We start from the raw sequence: 19512 nt of genomic DNA on the forward strand, positions 1-19512 counted from the left end.
TTGCACATACTGTAAACCAACAGGACAAGGTCTGCGGACCCAGTCCCAGCCAGAAATGTACTGCTCATATTCTCCCGGACTGCTGGGTACCGGTCGAATGTTATTGCACGATATTTTTGTCGTAGGCAATTGATACATGGAGCAACATCCTTCGCATTTATTATAGCTGTCTAGCGTACAACCGGTGTTTTCTTTGTAATACTGACCATCTGGGCATCAGTGTCTGGTTGCAAACCCATTCCAACAGTTCCAGTAACTTCTAAAATTGACCGGGTCAGGAAATGTGGCGCCGTCCTTTGCACTGGCGCATATGCCAGAATAGGCGGCGCAAGTTAATGAGGCGACGCAAGTCAGGAGGTCTTGATCCCACGCCATTCTCGGGCCGCATTCCTGTACTACTCCAATGACGTTGCTGTCTCCGTCTTCGTAGCAATGGACGAACTTGTTACAATCACTATGTCTCATGTAGCCTACGCCATTCTTCATACTGCATCCGGCGCATATGTCGGACATAGTTTGCTTTGCCGCATCTCTGTCCGGGTGTACGACAATCAAGACGAATGTCAGTGTGGACGCGAAACTCAGCATTTTGAACGTTGGTTTAAACCTGTAAAAATGTCGGGATAAAAAACTGCTTTATAAAACATTTTGAACAGGTGTTCTAACAAACGAGTGTAACTTGTTTTTCGCATTCCATTTAACGTTAACATGTTCTTTTATCAAAAAAATACGGCATTAAAGTGTAGCAAGACAACAAGCAGAACAAAGCTAAATGTTATTAACTATATAAAGGAGAAAATCTAGTTTTTATATATAGCCCGTATAAAGTAACACAGTTACCGTAATATCCTTCGATAAATCTCGTATTGTCTCTGTACTTACGCTTTTCTTTCTGAAGAGCATATGTCTTCCAAATCAATTATATAGAAGAATGCAGGCGTTTATTTTTGTAATATTCGTGATGTGTAAGGCTGCGCGCCATCCGGTTTGTATGATAACGCAACGGGGAAGTGCAGAATGTCCTGGCTTCTTAGCAACGGCGACTCTGTGGGATGATCCTAGGGTGTTGTGTGCTTAAAACTTAAAGTCAACATTTAGTCTAAGCGCGTCATATTGACGTTAAAAGAAACGAATGGGGAAAAAGCAACACTTCCATAAAAAGCAAGCATTCATACATTTATTAGATTGTTTAAATTGTTATTGCATTTTGTTTAAGAAAAGATGTGCGAAATGCTGTTTTAATATCAAGTGAATTCACGTGTGTTCAGTTTGAACGTTACATGTGTGTTTTAACTTAAAGATATAATCTTCCATTGTTGTAACTTGTATTCCAGCACATTGTAAAAAATACATTACATTCTTGGTTCGTGTTTTACCTTTTAGAATAGATCTAAGTTTTCATCACTCACGCAGCCTAACGCAACATAAAAATTACTTAAGTGCTTGCTGCAAACTAATTAAGTCTATAATTTTTGCTACCACATTGATATAGTCTTCATTATATATGTCATATTGTAAGTGCTATGTTGTGAACGCAATACTTAATAAGAAACATGCAGTTGAACACAAACGCGTACCGCACGTCACACACATGTAATATACAAGGTTCACATCAAACATAACGAACGTTTGCTCTGCCGTCAAAGTTCCCACATATAAATATTATATACCGGAAATTTTTTTGTGCCGAATATAACATCGGTTTAAAGACACGACATTCAACACGTTGTAGCCTAAGGGAATATTGACGGAGCGTTTTCAAGAATGGACAATTAGGTTTATAGTACGGGTTCTTAATGAGATTAATGCGCCAATCTTTAATCACAGCCATGAGTTCACACACATGATATTGAGAGGCATAAAATGGATACTTATTTGGTGCGGGTTCGATTGAGATAAACTGTTTAATGATTTCCACTGAAAAATATATTTTTACATTGTGTTCAAACTTTTTTTAAAGTGGTATTGCTCGTTTCATGATAATTACTGGAGTCATTATCGATATGGTTATATTTTACTGATTTATTCAAAAACTTGTGCAAAAATCCGTTGATAAAGAATTTAACAATTATGAAATATGTCATTATTGCGTAAGAACTAAGAAGTTCCTTTTAGAGAACATGTTTAGGACTGTAATGTAAAATACGGCGTTAAAAGATATAAATTGCAATTTCACAGATACAATTTCGACATTTCAATAAGTAATCAGACGTTATTCAAGATACTTCTTAGTAGGAAACACGTAAGTTTTTCAATTTATAGTATTTTGACAACCGAAAGAGCATCTACATTCTTACATGCAATAAATAAAACTCTGAACATAATGTGTTTCTGCAATGTAGAGTGTTGACAATCGACTACTCAATCTGACATCTGAAATCTTGATGTAATTCAACATGATGTATATTTGGAAGGGATATGTCCACCACCATCGTAGTTTCAAGACAAAGCGTCACAAAAATGTTAAGTATGCGCTTCCTCTTCGGCACACAAAAGATGCCTTTTTTAAATAACATGAATTGTTTGTTCTCTGCAGACAGTGGCGCTGTTTTTGGACGCAAACTGGATTGACTTTTCTCACTTTGAATCATCAACTAAATGATCATAGGCGTTATGATGAAACACCGAAATGACCACCAATATGGGATGAATTGTTTTTTTTTATCAAAGGCACATGTATGTGTCACTGTCGTCATTTAGCATTATTCAGTTAAACATCCTCAAATTATCATATATAAGGGATGCTCAATACTCAATAAATCGCATCCTCGTTCTTATACCATAAATTGTCAGAGGATACGTTCATTGTTATACCACAGACTGACGTAATATATTTGCTTCAGTAACACCCCAGTCTCCAAATAATGGACAGCGCTATCGGCAGAATGAGAAGTTTTGCAGTTTTTCCTGAATCGTGATTGATGAACACGTACTCCACACCGGGACTGTCAGAAGAACAAGACTATTTCTTAATAAAGGCACGGTTGTCTTGATTGGTCAAAAGCAGTTTGAATGAGATTTACACCTTTCTTTATTCGTCGTATAAACAAGGTCGCATATACGAAACATTAACTTTTCATGTTGTAATTGTTTAAATGTCATTGTTAGGCTTTTCCAAATTATCATGGCTCTTCTATCTGGATACTGATTAAAGGAATGAAGTTGTTTTCAATGAATTCCTGTGTTTCTTTCGTTAAAAATGACTGGTAACTACTCCATGAGGACTTCCGTTAGGTTTGCCGGATATACACGCTTAAGGAAGATAAATGTGAATCTGATGTAAACTCATATCCTCATTAATGCGTATATGTCTCGTTGTGTGCTTGTTTATGTACACAACGCAAGATAAAATCAAATATGCAGACACGTACATGTCACTATCACTATCGTTTTATAGTACATTCCGAAGTTATAAATTAAAGGGGCCTTTTAACGTTTTGGTTAATTGACAAAATAAAAAAAAAATGTTTCAGATTCGCATATTTATTGTAGTGATTATATTTGTGAGGAAACAGTAATACTGAACATTTATCATGCTCTTAAATATCCATTATTTTCATCTTTTTACGATTTTAAAAACCTGAAAATTATAAAGCGTTGCAACGCGAAACGATTTAATAATTTTGAGAGTTCTGTAGTTGTCGTTATATTTTGTGATACTACGAGGATTGCTGATATAACGTATAAAATACATCACTCATTGTATGAGCACGGATGGCCAAGTGGTCTAGGCAATAGACTTTTACTCCAGGGGTCAGTGGTTCGAGCCCAGTTGAGAGTAACTTTTTTCTTTCTTTAATTTTATTCTTGTTTGTTTACTGGAGCTATTTAGATACAATGTTAACATTTATCAATATAAGGCAGTTAATGACAAACTTCAATATATGCAACAATCTGTGAAAAGGCCCCTTTAATTTCGGTTTAAGACTGTCTGCTTACCTAAGTCCAAATATGCACTTGTACAATACAATTACTTATAGATTATCACAAGAATACCGCCATACCATAATAGTGTATTTTCGACTTAAAAATTGTATTAATCATTATTATAATTACTTTGTGTTACCTCTACATTTTTTTAAAGACTTTTTTGAATTCTTCTTAACATATAATCAGAAAAATATAAATTGATCTAACATTATGATTTTATTATCAATTTACAGAACCAAAAAAATGTCAGTGACGAAAACTTACAAAAGATATTTCAAAAGCTGCGGTTGACAATGGCCAAGTTTATCTTGTAATACATGGATCTGATAGGATGAAGACCCACGTCTGATGTATTATTTTGTGATGAATCCGGCTTATGGTATGATCGTCCACAAATAAGACCATCGAGTCAGACTCGTGTAGTTAAAATTATACTCACAAAGCTTAAATTGAGGAAGTCAAACAAGGAAATGTATTTAAGATGAAGCGAATAATTGAATTTTCAAACACAAAATTAATAATTGTAATCTTTTGGATTGAAACTGGATTTGAACTGTTCCTGAGGTTTTCAGTGCGACCCATCAAACGCGTGTTCTGAGGGCAAAAGCCAAGTGCATTTGTTAAAAAACAACTTAATTCTGGTTCAAGTATTTATAAGATTCTAAAATCACAGGAGACAATTATCGGTACTTAATTAATAACTAACAACTCAAAAGAGTCGTCACCAGGTCGTTAATATTAATCGCGATTACAACATGTATTCTGAATATTGGGAGCCGATTAAATGAACATAGTTTTCGCTCTATCGTTGTTTTATTTATAAGGAACGCTACTTCCCCCGCCCACCCCATCCCCCACATACGACACACATATACAACGCTTATTCAGAACGCACTTATTATTATTATTTATTCATTAAAAACGAATTTCGAGTTATTGCTCAAATGTTGCTCAATTAATACAAAAGAAAAAAGCGATGATTTGGATTTCTGATCTGAGAGCATTAAACATGGAACGTTATCAAAACGTTGGTGAATGTCCGTTTAATAACGATTATCGGAAAATTATTTCAGTTATAAGATACTTTTTTTAAATGCAATAGTACTTAATTTCACGATGCTGTGATACGGTCAAATACTTCTTTCCGCATTATTTACGAGGGGTTTATCAGCATCGAGTGTGTTCACAGTCTATATGATGTAAGATGTTTTGTTTTAAGATCTCATTTGACCTTGATTTATTGAATTGCAGCGGGAAAATTCAATGCTCGCTAGAAATGCGCACATTTTATAATTTAAGGGAATGCGAGCCTTCAACAATGATTTAATGTCCATCAATTCAAATGTACACAATTATTCAACACGTTGTAAAAACGCATTTATGAATACATTTTCGACAAAACACTAGAACTTATAATAATGATGAACACTAAAGTTCATTGCATGTCATGGAGATAATGAATTATCTATCTTATTTAGCCTAAATACAAGTTACAAAAATAGTTATTACTAATCACCAATGCACTGGCCAAATTGCTCAAATCTGTTGTGCCTTTGTCTCGTCCTTGTTCGGTTGCTTTCTGTAAATTGTGAAATTATATCTTAAAACTTTCTGAGCATATGATTTATTTGAATTATGCCTTTTATCAACCTCTCCAGTAGATCTTAACTTTGTTATCTATGAAATCAAACAAAAGTCATAAACTTGGTTTACATTTTTTATGTACGTGAAAAGGGAAATAACTGGTGCAAACGTATATACTAGGTCCAACGTTCGCATCATGAATTATGACCCTAAAAAGTTTCATTGACTCAACACAAACAAGTGAAAGCAATTGAAGTTGAACGGATACGCTGTTTGTAGTACTATTTCATACAGATGCAAAAGTGAGTACAACTTGGGATACATCTTTTCTACTAAATGTAATTCTTAACAAATGTAAGTTTTTATTTCGCTAGTAATTTAAGATAAAAGTATCCCTCGTATCGGTTATTTCTTTTACCCACTCATAGATTAGTCTCCCGTGAATGCTATGTCACCAATATCATACCAGCTATTATCTCCCCTATTTTAATCAACCTAATTCATCATACGTTTAAAGCATTATTAGTTTGTAACTTTTTCGTTCATTCAAAATTGTCTCAATTTTTATCGATGCTGTAAAATATCTGCGCTGAATCCTATATATGTATGGACAAAATTGTGTTGTATAAGTCCATATTTGTGTTCGGTATGTTCATTTATGTGTGGTAAAGCACGGTCATATAGTTACGATTGCACTCATTCAATATCCCATAGGATCACATTATAAAACTTCAAACTTTTATAACAAACACTTTTGGCCTTTAATATAAAGCAAATTTAGCAAGCCTGGTATCATTTAAAGATGTATCTGTCGTCGTCCAATAATTAAAAGTAATCGCAACTTCTAAGAACATAAACATCGCCAAAAGGCAATATATATATACACACTATAGAATATAGATCATAAATAATAAATAATGAAAATATACACAACATATTTATTCAAAACGAAGAATTTTGCATTTTTTAACACGACATGGTTCGAAGCCATTCGATCACAATTCATGAACTGTTTTAAGTTTGCCAGTTCAATACTAAAACGGACCACAACTACAAAATCACTGGTGGTTTTAGGTGGGTCCTAACTGGCACAAAATTAGCATGGTGTGAAACAGAACGGATTAGTAAATAAAATAATGTATTATGTATTTGAAACGGTATTCAACACGATCTTTTTTTGTAAAATACCCCGAATCATGAGCGCCAATAATGAGATTTTTCTGACTACATGATCGACTACATGGGACTATGGTCGTTGCTTCAGCATTGTTCCCTACCCACCCCTCCCATGTACGCCCCTACTGGTAGAAAACCGTGTAGCCACCAATGCCCGTAATTGACCTGTCTTTTATAGATGCGCGTGTTGATATCTGGTGCCCTACTGGTAGAGAAACGTGTAGCCACGAATGCTTGTTAATTGACCTGTCTTTTATAGATGCGCGTGTTGATATCTGGTTCCCTACTGGTAGAGGACCGTGTAGCCACCAATGCCTGTTAATTGACCTGTCTTTTATAGATGCACGTGTTTATATCTGGTGCCCTACTGGTAGAAAACCGTGTAGCTAAGAATGCCTGTAATTGACTTGTCTTTTATAGATGCGCGTGTTGATATATGGTGCCCAACTGGTAGAGAACCGTGTAGCCACCAATGCCCGTAATTGACCTGTCTTTTTTAGATGCGCGTGTTGATATCTGGTGCTCTACTGCTAGAGAACCGTGTAGCCACCAATGCCTGTTAATTGTCCTGTCTATTACAGATGCGCGTGCTGATATATGGTGCCCAACTGGTAGAGAACCGTGTAGCCACCAATGCCCGTAATTGACCTGTCTTTTTTAGATGCGCGTGTTGATATCTGGTGCTCTACTGCTAGAGAACCGTGTAGCCACCAATGCCTGTTAATTGACCTGTCTATTATAGATGCGTGTGCTGATATCTGGTGCCCTACTGGTAGAGAACCGTGTAGCCACCAATGCCTGTTAATTGACCTGTCTATTATAGATGCGCGTGCTGATATCTGGTGCCTGCTCATCAGTTGCCTATCAATTACTGCCACTGTTGGCAGCCGGAGACGTGTTTCAACACCAGGTAGATGTGCGCTTTTTCCTTTTTGATAAATATGAACGCGACTTGTTTTGAGATTTTTTATATGGCGTTAAGCTTTGAATTGATAGATGTAGCCAATATATTGCTGAGTAGATGACTATTTTTTTACGAATGAAATAAGTTATTGTTATTCAAACTACTTGTATAAATGTATGCAATTATTCTCTCCTTCATATTATGTACATTAGTAATAGTCTCATATATTAATTATAAAATGCACTTAAGAAGACATAGTGTCAAAAACCTTGTTACAAATATTAAATAGTAATTACTAGGAATCGGATAATCCCTGGGCACATATATTTGTAGGTCATATTACGAAGACAATAAACGGAGCATGTATTAGGATTTATATGTTTGAGAATGTTACATGTTAATTAAATGACCCGATGTCGTTTAAATGAATATCGTAATAAGTGACGAAATATTAAATTTCACGGTACAACATTTTTGTCTATGGAGTTCACTTGGTATTGTCTGACACGAGTGATAGAGAAGATGAACTGGTGGGCGTGGCTACAGAACTGCGAGACTGCGCCCTACCCACCCTGATTGGTAACGAAGTCTTAACAACTGATGAAGCCACAGTTTGCTTACCAATAATTACAATATTTTAATGAAACTTGACAGTTAATAATTGCAGCTTTTATCCAAAAGTCGTACAAACTTTCGTGAGTCGTGCATGTAAGGTTAAGTTGAGCCACATTCTAGGTCATCATATTTTGAAGCCTAAGACTTTATTATCCAACTAAAACTCACTTGCGGAAAATACAAAGTGGTTTTACCAAATATAAGCAGATATACTCGTAGTAGATGAATGTCAGTAATGCATATTGTACAGATTACAGATTATTTACTACTTACACATCTTCTTTAAAAAGTTTCCGATTAAAAGATGGTGACACATAAAACTCTTAATGTTTCGGATAATTTTGTTATTATGTATAGCCCCCGTATGTAATGTCATATAAATTTATGAGTTCCTGTTGCTGTAGGCGTGTCCACCACTGCCGACTTCTGCGCGGCCTGCACAGTTGCTGACATCATTCTCGTCTTACCAGATGTTGAACGCTTTGATAACCCTGGCAACCGTCAGTTAGATACCTTCTGGAGTAGATTGTCACATGTTGACTTTCAAGCACTGGACGGGGCGTTGCATCCTGACACTAACAGACAGGTGATGACCCTCTATGCTTCAGCTCTTTTGGGATTAATTGCTTTTTTTGCAGTTTGAGTTTAAGAATTATATTCTTGTAGTGAAATCAGATGGCTTATGTGCTTGAGCACACTGTTTCGCATTAAGTTAGTAAATGTATTAACTGACAAACCTTTAATAATTTAATTGTCTAAAATAAGTATAATAGTTAGGGAAAATATGAATAAGAAGCTTGCCTTGTCTAACGGCAATATTAGTTATAGTTCAACACGTATTATTTATGAAAGCTATATAACGCTCCATTTTTTACCGATTTCAATTGATGATCGTACAAAATGAGCCGATATTTTTTAACAATTTTTACAGTTAATAGTTTTTTTATTTACATGTTCATTGTATGCATTCTTTAAAATCAATGGAATCTTCTAATTGTACGTTTTTAAAACTTTGATCAAGTCAATTTAAGAAATTTCTATTTTATATTCCGTTCATATTGGTATGGTTGTTTTGGGTTTCTTACCATACACTACGAATGTCGAAGTGTGACTGTTCAGTTACCATTGTGTTGGTATCAGTATTTACTATGAGTATATTCCATAGTAATCCCATGTTATGTATTTGCAGACTATGAGATCCGTTAATGCACGTGGTCCACTGTCGGCTGCACGTGCAATCGCTGATAGCATGAGACGCGTGCACGTGGAGGCGCTTCAGGTCAGATGTTGGCTGAGAAAGTAGTTATATTGACATCCTCAAGTTAAAACAATGTCTTTCTTAACGCACTGAAGTTTGAATAGACTGATCCCGGAAAAGCACGAGTGTAGAAAAACCCACTAATCACCCCGGTACAAACAACGCTGGTCCAAATCAACCAATGATTGCTTCCTTTAAATAATAACGGTTGATATGGTGTGTGATTTTGAAAGGATTATAAATGGGTCATGTTTATTTGTATCAGCAGATTAGTGGGTTATTCCAAAAAGTTGCTTTTCGGGATACATATATTAAGCGCTAAATCTGCAGGAGCTAAAGATTCTTCTTCTACTTTTACTAACAATAGTAGACATAAAACAAGCACGACTTAAGCTTTTTTATTATCAAAGTATTATTACCCCGACTTTTTGAAGACTTATAAGTTTATTTAGATAACTTCATTAACTCGTATTTTTTTTCAGAACGACATTCAAATGACCTTAGACCCACGGGAGAAGTCTGAGTTTTGCTATGTACCTGTACCGTTCGTGTCGAGCACTTACCCAGACATATGTGAAAACCACTTGTCCGTTACCCGCACAGCAGAATTCTTTCAGAAGACCGGTGCCTTGGTACTGATTGCGAGCGTAAATAAGGAATTAATTGACTGTGTTTTAGAAAAGGCAACTAGGCTTAAAGAAGTTGGCATGACGTCATCACTGCATTCCAGACTGTGACACATTTACTTTCTTGTCTCCAGTGTGTTTTGTGGTGCTTGTTCGTAATAACATGATTTTGGTGCTTACCTGCTTTACAAATTGATTAATCAGTTAACTAATGTATGTATTGCTTCTCTGGTAAAAACAATTAATAAACTATATAATTAAAATTGTTTCACCACGTCAACCAGACCTCCAGTCTCATTCAAAACGATCAGAACGATCACTGACCTGAAATGGATGATAATGGCATCAGGGTGGACAATGGAAACGTTTATCAAGTGAAAGACAAACCAGAATATGCAGGACAAACAAGTTTGGCCATTTGCGGTTACGAAACTACTTCTTTTGATTGGCAATTAAGCCCATTAAAGTCTCTAAATTTGCAATAAACATCTTATTCATTAGACTTTAAAAAAATACTATTGGTATTTCACACTTTAATAAAGATAATCAGTGACATAAATATTTCTAATCTGTTTGCAACATATCTTTCTTTATTTTTTCATTTTGTTCCATTTTTTCAAATATAATTGAATGTGTAAAATAAAAAAAGATCATGAACAATCATCATTGAATAACAAACAAAAGTATGGGGTGGCATTTTCCCGATTTGACGATTTTCTAAACGCAAAAATACCCGATAGTTGGATGGTACTTTATTTTTAAACAGTAAGAAAAACACATGTGATTAAAATTCGTTCTAACCCCTTGTTAATGCTCTAAATCACTGTCTGAGCCAGTAAATCAGAGAGAGTGTCTGAATATAAAAACGATTTACAAAACACCCGAAGTGTAACGGTGAACGCCAGTATGTAATGTAACACATTAAAAAAAGTAGGCAACTATTGTATATTGAAGTTTTTTCTCAAATCTATTGAATAAAGAATAAATAATACCAAACATGAGTCTTTGCTGTTCAAAGTCTTATTTATTGTTTAACCATTTCTTTCAAAAGAATGTTTGCAATGATTATATAAAATTACACACTTAATGATAAGAATGCAACAATCATTTCTTGTTATCAAGTGGAAATTTTCGCTCGGACAATAGTTTTGCTTAAACGGGATGGACGTCACAAGACATGATAAACAGTGCTTAGACTACTTAGCTAGACAGGGCGCATGACGAAACAAGTGGAGCAAAACGATAATTATATCTGTCAATACAAAACTACAAAATGCCGCCTTTGGCCATGGTCATTTATACAGCAAAGATAAAAAAGTCGACAATTAATAGCCATCAACAAGCTATGTTGAACGAATTTAAGTGTAAATGAGAAAATATCTTTAATAGAGAACTTGGTCAAATAAACGCAAATGGGGGTAATACACTTCTGAACTATAGGCAGTTTAAGACACAGTACGCTGTAGAACCACCTCTGCGTATAGAAACAGGACGTAATGAAGGTGTACAGTAAAATGAACGATATTGTTTTATCTGTATGACGTGTTTCGAAAGTGAAAATGATGTGTCCGCTATATGCAAATATAAGATCCACTTTAACAGAAAGTGCTCTTTTTGGTTAATCCAATGTTAAACGCATTAAATCCAAGAGAGAAAATGAACTTCTTGCTGTCATATGATCGCTGTCATTATAAAAGCCAGTTCCAGAGCCTGTCATTACATTTTAATGAAGGAACGCAACCACATGTGTATATAAACATTTTAATTTGTGCATATAACAATTACATATCAAATAGTAATATAACTTGTAATTCAAAACTACAAAATTGTTTATTGTGTATACATTTATACAAAATTATCTTTTATTGTATGTGTGTGTGAATATTATTTTTTAATTTATTTTAAGAAAATTAATCATTTTAAGTCAAATTAGTGTAAGGATCATTATATATTTCTAACAGATGTGAACGTTTTTATAATGTACATAATCGTTAAACACAGTAATTTTTAGAACCATCCTCTCTCGTAATTCTTTTAGAGTGGTTTTGTACTTACATGTATATATAATGATTGTGTGCTGTTTTACTGTGTTTGTACGTACAAACGCGAGACGTTATAAAACTATTTTGTCTGTCTGTCTATATCAATAGTTAACTCACATTATAGGTATAACTATAAATGTTGAAAGAAATCAGATAGGTCTCATAAAAATACTTATTGTCTCACTTTACATCGATCTCATATTACGCGATCACATAACAATACAAAGTTTGTTCGTTGACTATTACAAAATCATTTGAAGAGCATTATTACGTTGGTATTCACAAATGCTGATCACCCACACTACCTGTTTACCCAAACTATTAATACCTTTGTCACAATTGCAAGTGAGAGATCCATTTGCGGGACCGCATGTACAGTTTTTAAAACAGGGGCATATTGCCACTTTAATATTGCTACTTTAAAAGCTGAAATTCTGTGTTGTGCTATTTATTAGTTTGTCAATATTTAAATAACCAAGAATTTAATACTGTTTTAATATACAGAGGATGTGTTTAAAAATGTTCCGACAAAAATACATAGTGTGCACAGAGAACGTGTATGCACATGTTTGGACAAGAAATACATATTGTTCAATTTTGACCTATGTATTTATCCAAAGGCAACACACACTATACACATGATTGGATGTAACCGTTCTTTGATCCAAGTGAACCAAGATATAATCAATGCATGTACATTCCCTCGGTTGTGCATACAAAAGTGTAAATAAATTGATGTGGATATCTTGTCGTATCAAAAATCAATGTGCACGTGTCTTGTTATAAAATTGATAGCTACCATTATTCTAGGCCACTCAGAAAATGCACATTTCACATGATATAACTTAAATGACAAGTGCTTTTTTCCAAACAGATACAATTCAATGTACATTTTATATAACACAAGCAATATTTCTTAGATATATTTAGTGCTTATTTTATCGATGATAATGAATCAAAATAGATAAATAAGCTTTAAATCCGTTATTTGGAGAATACGTGATTCGTTTAGACATTATTATGAAAACACCGACAGTACAATTGCGTTTGATTGGCCATGTGGTGATTTTGATGGATAAAAGGAGTCAAGACAAACCAACCCTTTAATATAACTTTTTAAATAGATGTTGTTATTATTAGATTTTTAAAAGTACTCTAGTATTTTGCTGTATTTTTATTTCCAAAACCCCGATTGCCAGTGGACAAGTAGCTTCCTTTTTTGTAAATAGAGTTATAGCTGTCGACATGTATTTCGAATAGTCACGTGCGAGCATGTATGCCTAATATTCATTGTCGCCTTTCTTGCTACACGATAAGACAGTGGTGGACATAACCTATTCACTGAAAAGAGTATTTCAATTGGAAATACCAGAGTGCAACCCGTTGCTGATTTAATAATAATACGTTTACTCATTTTAGATCAGTGTGAAATATTCCGAATAGGATGGATTTTCATACAATTTATTCTACGAACGTTACCGGAACGTCACTAGAACTTAAATATTTCTTGTTAAAGTAGAATAACGCAAAAGAAGTTCAATAGTCGCAAGATGCGAATATACAGAATAAAAAATTAGTAACAATGATATTTTTCTTGCTAGACACACAGTCTCAATATACTCAACTAGGAAAAACGTGTGAATTTTGTACGAAATTTGTACGATTTGTACGAACTAATCAGTCGGGCTAACAATAACTGTTAAGTGTAATGTCGAAAATTTACGAGTAACGTCATCTATGAACTTGCAGTTATTGAAAACAACTCAATACCAAACAAATGTAAGTTCACAAATGCTTTATTGCTTGGGATTTCTATTATCAAGAAGTGTGTACAAAATGAGGAAAAAATCACGTATATCATGAACATCACATTACACACATGTAAACAAAATTACGTACGCACACTCTTTAAAACGGTCATATGCATATAAATAACATCACGTATTTTTTTATATTTAACAATATATATTGACATTTTTACCTTAGAATATACATTCAGTGCATCATGAATCACTCAGATGATCAAGATAAGCTCTTTAAAATAAATACTTATAAATGCTTTTATATCGTTCACAATATTTCTTATATAAAAAGAGAGCTAATGCACATTTTGATAGCGTATCAATACAAATAATTCGCATGCAAGTAAACATTTTATGCGCAAAGGTAGATGGATAATTCGTCGATTTCTCCCTTGAACCGGCCACCAATGACTCTGTCAGAGTCACCAATGTGGAGAGCGCAGTGAACGCTGCGAAGATCCCCGGGTATATTGCGCAACACCGTTTCCTCATTTCCCAGCTTCCCTGTGAGGACTCCCTGGTGGAAGCTTAAGGCGATATCCTTCTCAAGGGACACCGTCTGGTTCAGGGCGACGGTGTTGTCAAACTTTGTGTCCTGTATGTTCGTCCCCACGGTGTAATACACTGCATTGATGTCTTCAGCGATGACTACTGACATTCCATTTAAGCAGTTGCTGTCAGACAAAATTGTTTGCGGTTGGGTAAGACTTTTGTGGTCAGAGGTGTAGGAGACTCTTAAGACAATTGAAGATGCGTCGACGTTTGTGAATCGCGGGATAATCAGCTGGCTATTCAGACCGTTGAAAATGGCCTTGCCGTTTTCGATGACGACGTTTTCGTTTTGGACGTAGTTATTCTTACCGGACTGGTCGTAATGGTTATCGTTAAACGACAGATAGATTTCGCGAGTGCATGCGGTGGGCTTTGGGACAGAAACGACCTGTGTGCAGTCACAGTCATCTTGTACGTACTGGAGACCTGCTTGGCAAGGTCGGGATATCCATCCCAAAGCGACAATGTACTCCTCGTATTGGTTCGAAATGCCTGGGATAGCTCGCTTGGTAATGCATGGCTGTTTTGTCGTCGTGGTCATTTCTGTAGTAGCATTCAATTCTTCTGGGAATGAGTTATCATTGAAGCATCTAGCATTGCATTCGGTGTCGTTGTCCACGTTTGTGCACCCAGTGGCTTCATTATAATACTGACCCATAGGGCAGCATTTTGGAATAGAATCGCCGTTATTGCACACCCAGTAACCCCTGCAGTTACCGATGGCTTTGCGCACGTTGCCATTTCTCAACTGGTAACATTTATCCGATGCTGGTGGACATGTGGAGATTGAAGAAGCCACGCAAGTAAGGAGTTCCTGGTTCCATTCGGTGCCGAAGCCGCATTGTTGTACTATGCCAACTACTTTTCCGAGCCCATCCTTGTAGCACTGGATGAACTTGTCGCAGTCTTCGTGACGTACGAATCCGACGCCGTTTTCCAATGACAAATGGGAGCAAACTTCGTCCAGAGGCTTTGCTTGCGTTGTGATGGAACACAAGGCCACGGCTAATATCACAGCGAGTTTCGTCATCGTAACTTTATTTATCTGGAAATTAGCATACTTTCAATTATTTATAATCCTTTCACTAATGAGCAAGACAAAAAAAAAAACACAAACAGATGACATAAAATCGTCAGACTCAGTAATATTGATATAAAACTTGCATATGTTGAAAATCATATATTAAATGACAGTTATTTTACACCTAAAACAATGTAATAGTTATTTGATTTAATTTGTTTAAAACAAGCTTGGTTGCACGATCACGAAACGTAATTACATCGCACTTGTGTAAAACTATTAAATTTCACAACATTTGCGTATCCTCTGATTTAAAAATAAATATCTGATATTTGTTTGTTAATTCATTAGCATAATAAAGAAACATACAGCGCAAACAAACATGACACCAGCAAAAGATTTATTCGTTGAAAACGTACAAAATAAGTATTTTGGGTAAAACAAGTGAAGCTATCCTTTATTCTCATAATATCGGCCCTCCTCATAGTATCGTGTCTTAAACGAAAAACCCACAAGAGGTGCAGGAAATTCAATGTTGTTGTTTTTTCAATTTTTAGAAGTTTTAATTTATTTGCTTGTGTTAAATTACTATAACGACGATAATTTTCATGATTTCCGATGTTCATTGGAAAGTAGGTCTTGTTTATTCCGTGTTGATGCTATGATTTTAAATTACGTTACACTCAGTTATGTTTGTTTGTTTGTTTATGTAGCTTTAGTAGCTTTATCAAATGTTTTATATGCCGCTCATTTTTGAAACAAATGTACCAATATTTTAAGAACAACATGAGCAAGAGTTTCGTTATTTTCATGAAGATACTGTATTATAGAACAAGCACATGCGCATAGTAGCAAACCTTAGCAACCAATTAGAAAAGCTGAAATTAGGCAAAACACTGTAGTTGTACGATACCGATTACTACATGGAGCTTAGTCTAGCCAGTATTTCGTCAACACAATGCCGATCTATATGCAATTTTCGCTGTTATGTCCAAGAATACATATTTAACTATATACTGACATATAACACATGCGCGTTTAAAAAAAATCACTTCCAAAATTCGTATGTATTCATTAAGAGGGCCGATACTACGGATAGACATGCTAAATGAAATGTATATAGTTACTGTTATTTGGCGTTTGGTGAAAATAATGTCTGTGAATGCTCTACATATATTGTCATAGTCAGAAAAAGCTGACACTTATAACCGATGTAATTGTTGGAAATATATTTCGAATCGTTTTGTATTTTCATTTAATAAAAAAAAGAAACTTACATATTTACCTAAAATTATTTGATTTCCACCAATATAATTCTATATTAAACTAAAAGTGTGAAATAAAACATATTTATTAAGAATCCAATTATACAGTGTGAAAGAACTATTACCTTTTTAAAACGCGTCGTTTATAGATCTGTAAACCTCTCAGTTGTTTCCGTCACTCAGTTCAGTGTGTACTGATACAAATAATTTCCCATGCTTATATACTCGTTTGCTTTATACCTCAGTGGTTTCTTCGGTTGTTGATTAACGTTTACCGTCAATAAACGCTCCTGACGTCTCGTAAATAACGTGTTTTTTTTTCAAAACAGACGAACTACTGAGGGGGCGATATACATTTGATGATTAAATATTGACTGCACATTTAATTGGTTTTGCGTTGTTTTATTTGAGGGTTGTTTAAATGTTGTTCATTGTCGTAGTGGATATGGTGTCTACATAGATACCGGTAGGTTACAGGTTTTATCCCCACTGTTGGAGCATTCTTTACTTCTCCCCCATAGACACCAAGTACTGGTTCTAGTTCCAGCAAACGGACTCGATAGCGTTTCAAATACGTAGTAAGTTATATAAATGCAATCACGATACAATAAATAGCTTTAAACTAAAAAGGCATATTCTGGCAAATTAAATAGCAGAGGCTCAAACATGGCGTCGATTTTTTCGTAAACCCCGAAACAACCTGTTTCCTTACAGATTGGCCGACACAAATTTCCGTTATTATTACAGAACGTTTACCGTGTTGCATTTATAAGAAAATTGTTTATGAAGGAAAACACTCAGCCGAATATTTTTAAATGTAATACAAAAGTCTGCAATAAAACATTCTCTTTGGTTTAGTATTAAGAATTGGCCGAACAAGCGTGTACGTAAACAAAACAAATTGGTATGTACATGTACAAGATATTACGAAAATAAAATTTAATCATTGCATATATTTATTTAAAATGGTATAAAATTAAAACACCCAAAATATTTTAAATTGATTTGCTATAGATGTTCATCGTGGCTATTTCCATTAAGAATAAGTATTTTATGACTTCATACGTGACTGAAAACAAATGAATCATCCCCGATATGCGAATGCAAATCATTCATTGAAATTATAAACCACAATTATTTTTTTTAATGGATGCACTCAAAAATGACGTTCCTCATGTCAGTGGTTTGAGCGTATACAGATGTCTGTTTGTTAAACTCTTAGCGTATGATAACATGACGAGTTTCAGTGAGCATAATAACCAACCCAAGATATTCGCGTTAATCGGACTTGAGTGTTGTTTTCGTTTTGGTTTAGACACCGCATCTTAGGTGCGGTAATCAATTGAATTTATTATAGACATTTTCAAGAAACTTTTTCTTAAAAAACTAGAATAAACTGCGAAGCTTCATTGAAGGGGATTGGAAGAAAAAAAACTCTCCGGATGCTTGATTTAACAACAAACAATTATAACAAAATATCAAACTTTTATTCAATACTTAAGTACGCGCAATTTGACACATTAACATTCTTGTTTCTTTTATCAATATCTTGCATCTCTTATTTACGTTTTGTTATAAAAACGACGGACGCAACGAATTATGGTTTTAAGCGGTATCCGGACAAGTAAACTATGCGAAGAAAAATCATGCACTCGACTCACGTTGAACATTATGTAGTAATGTAGTTTCGGGTTTTCTTGTTTGTCATGTTTTGAGTAAATTATTGAAACAAGTAAAATCATAGACTGAGGGAAAAATAAATGCAAATGTTGATGAGGATGCGGTTGATGATGCTGATAATGCTGCTGATGATAATGGTGTAAATGGTGATAAGGATAATGATGATGATGTTTTGGAGGAGTTGGAGGAGAAGGCGGAGGAGGTGGACGATGATGATGATGATGATGATGATGATGATGATAATGATGATGATGATGATGATGATGATGATGATGATGATGATGATGATGATGATGATGATGATGATGATGAGGATGATGATGAGGATGATGATGATGATGATGATAAGTTGAATCCGTTTAAACTTTAAACATAACTAAGGAAAACAAGTTACGGCGACATTGAGCTCCCTAGGTATCTACCATGTTTGGTTATCACAATCGGTTGATGACTTAAACATTTTTAGTCAGTTATTGAGAATAATATACATTTTGGTATCGCTGTTTTTTTTTGGTACAAATGAAAACATCTTTTCCTACGACTATGCTCGTGTGCATATATAATCTTGAGACAAACGTGCCAAAACTAAATACATACAAATATTCGTAAAACAAACCTTCCACACATGTATCATTTTTGTTGTCGTTAAATGCAAGATGTTCGGTCTTTTAATCGATGCACATGAATCTGGACGGCATAAAATGCCTAAAACGTTGAGTGAAGGAAGGGTTGTTTTAAATCGCAGTAGCAAAAAAATAATTCATGGTGACCTTTCAATTTTTCTCTCTAGATTCTGTGATGATAACTAATGATAAAGTTATCTTTACTGTGCACAATGTGCAATTACTTTTGCAAATGATGAACAATAACATATGGATATGTATTGCATGTCTGAAAAGTGTACATGAAAACCACATGAAAAAACTTAAAGACTTTTCAACGCGCAATACCTCTAAATACCCATTCCTCGTTTTCTTTTTGCCCTTTAAATATGTTAATATAATACAATGAAATATACAAATGTTAAATCATTTTATCATCATGTGTATGAGTTAGT

The 19512-nt window shown here is 34.8% G+C and overlaps 3 protein-coding genes and 1 long non-coding RNA gene across 10 annotated transcripts in view; 3 read left to right on the forward strand and 1 right to left on the reverse strand.

Annotated features, from left to right (window-relative positions):
- Positions 1 to 19512, forward strand: part of LOC127836628 (transcriptional coactivator YAP1-like) — a 205999-nt gene that overhangs the window by 76731 nt on the left and 109756 nt on the right. The gene's annotated exons all lie outside the window — the stretch shown is intronic.
- LOC127836636 (uncharacterized) overlaps positions 5765 to 19512 on the forward strand; it is a 255189-nt gene continuing 241441 nt past the window's right edge. The window contains exon 1 of the mRNA XM_052363316.1: positions 5765 to 5816. The gene's annotated coding sequence lies outside the window, so the exon portion shown is untranslated. The remainder of the gene's footprint in view (positions 5817 to 19512) is intronic.
- Positions 7734 to 10756, forward strand: LOC127836638 (uncharacterized). Its single transcript, XR_008028851.1, has 3 exons — positions 7734 to 8795; positions 9399 to 9488; positions 9950 to 10756. It is a non-coding gene; the product is annotated as an uncharacterized LOC127836638 (long non-coding RNA).
- LOC127836630 (protein PIF-like) lies at positions 13916 to 16955 on the reverse strand. Its single transcript, XM_052363310.1, has 2 exons — positions 16901 to 16955; positions 13916 to 15534 (listed from the first exon to the last, which is right to left on the reverse strand). The coding sequence occupies exon 2, from the start codon at positions 15517 to 15519 to the stop codon at positions 14290 to 14292; it is 1230 nt and encodes a 409-aa protein (XP_052219270.1). The 5' UTR covers positions 15520 to 15534; positions 16901 to 16955; the 3' UTR covers positions 13916 to 14289.

Source organism: Dreissena polymorpha, chromosome 6, assembly GCF_020536995.1.
Source record: "Dreissena polymorpha isolate Duluth1 chromosome 6, UMN_Dpol_1.0, whole genome shotgun sequence".
Lineage (NCBI taxonomy): Eukaryota > Metazoa > Mollusca > Bivalvia > Myida > Dreissenidae > Dreissena > Dreissena polymorpha.

Bases quoted from the DNA above. Each gene is read 5' to 3' on its own strand.
- LOC127836630 (XM_052363310.1), bottom strand. From the start codon at position 15,519: ATGACGAAACTCGCTGTGATATTAGCCGTGGCCTTGTGTTCCATCACA.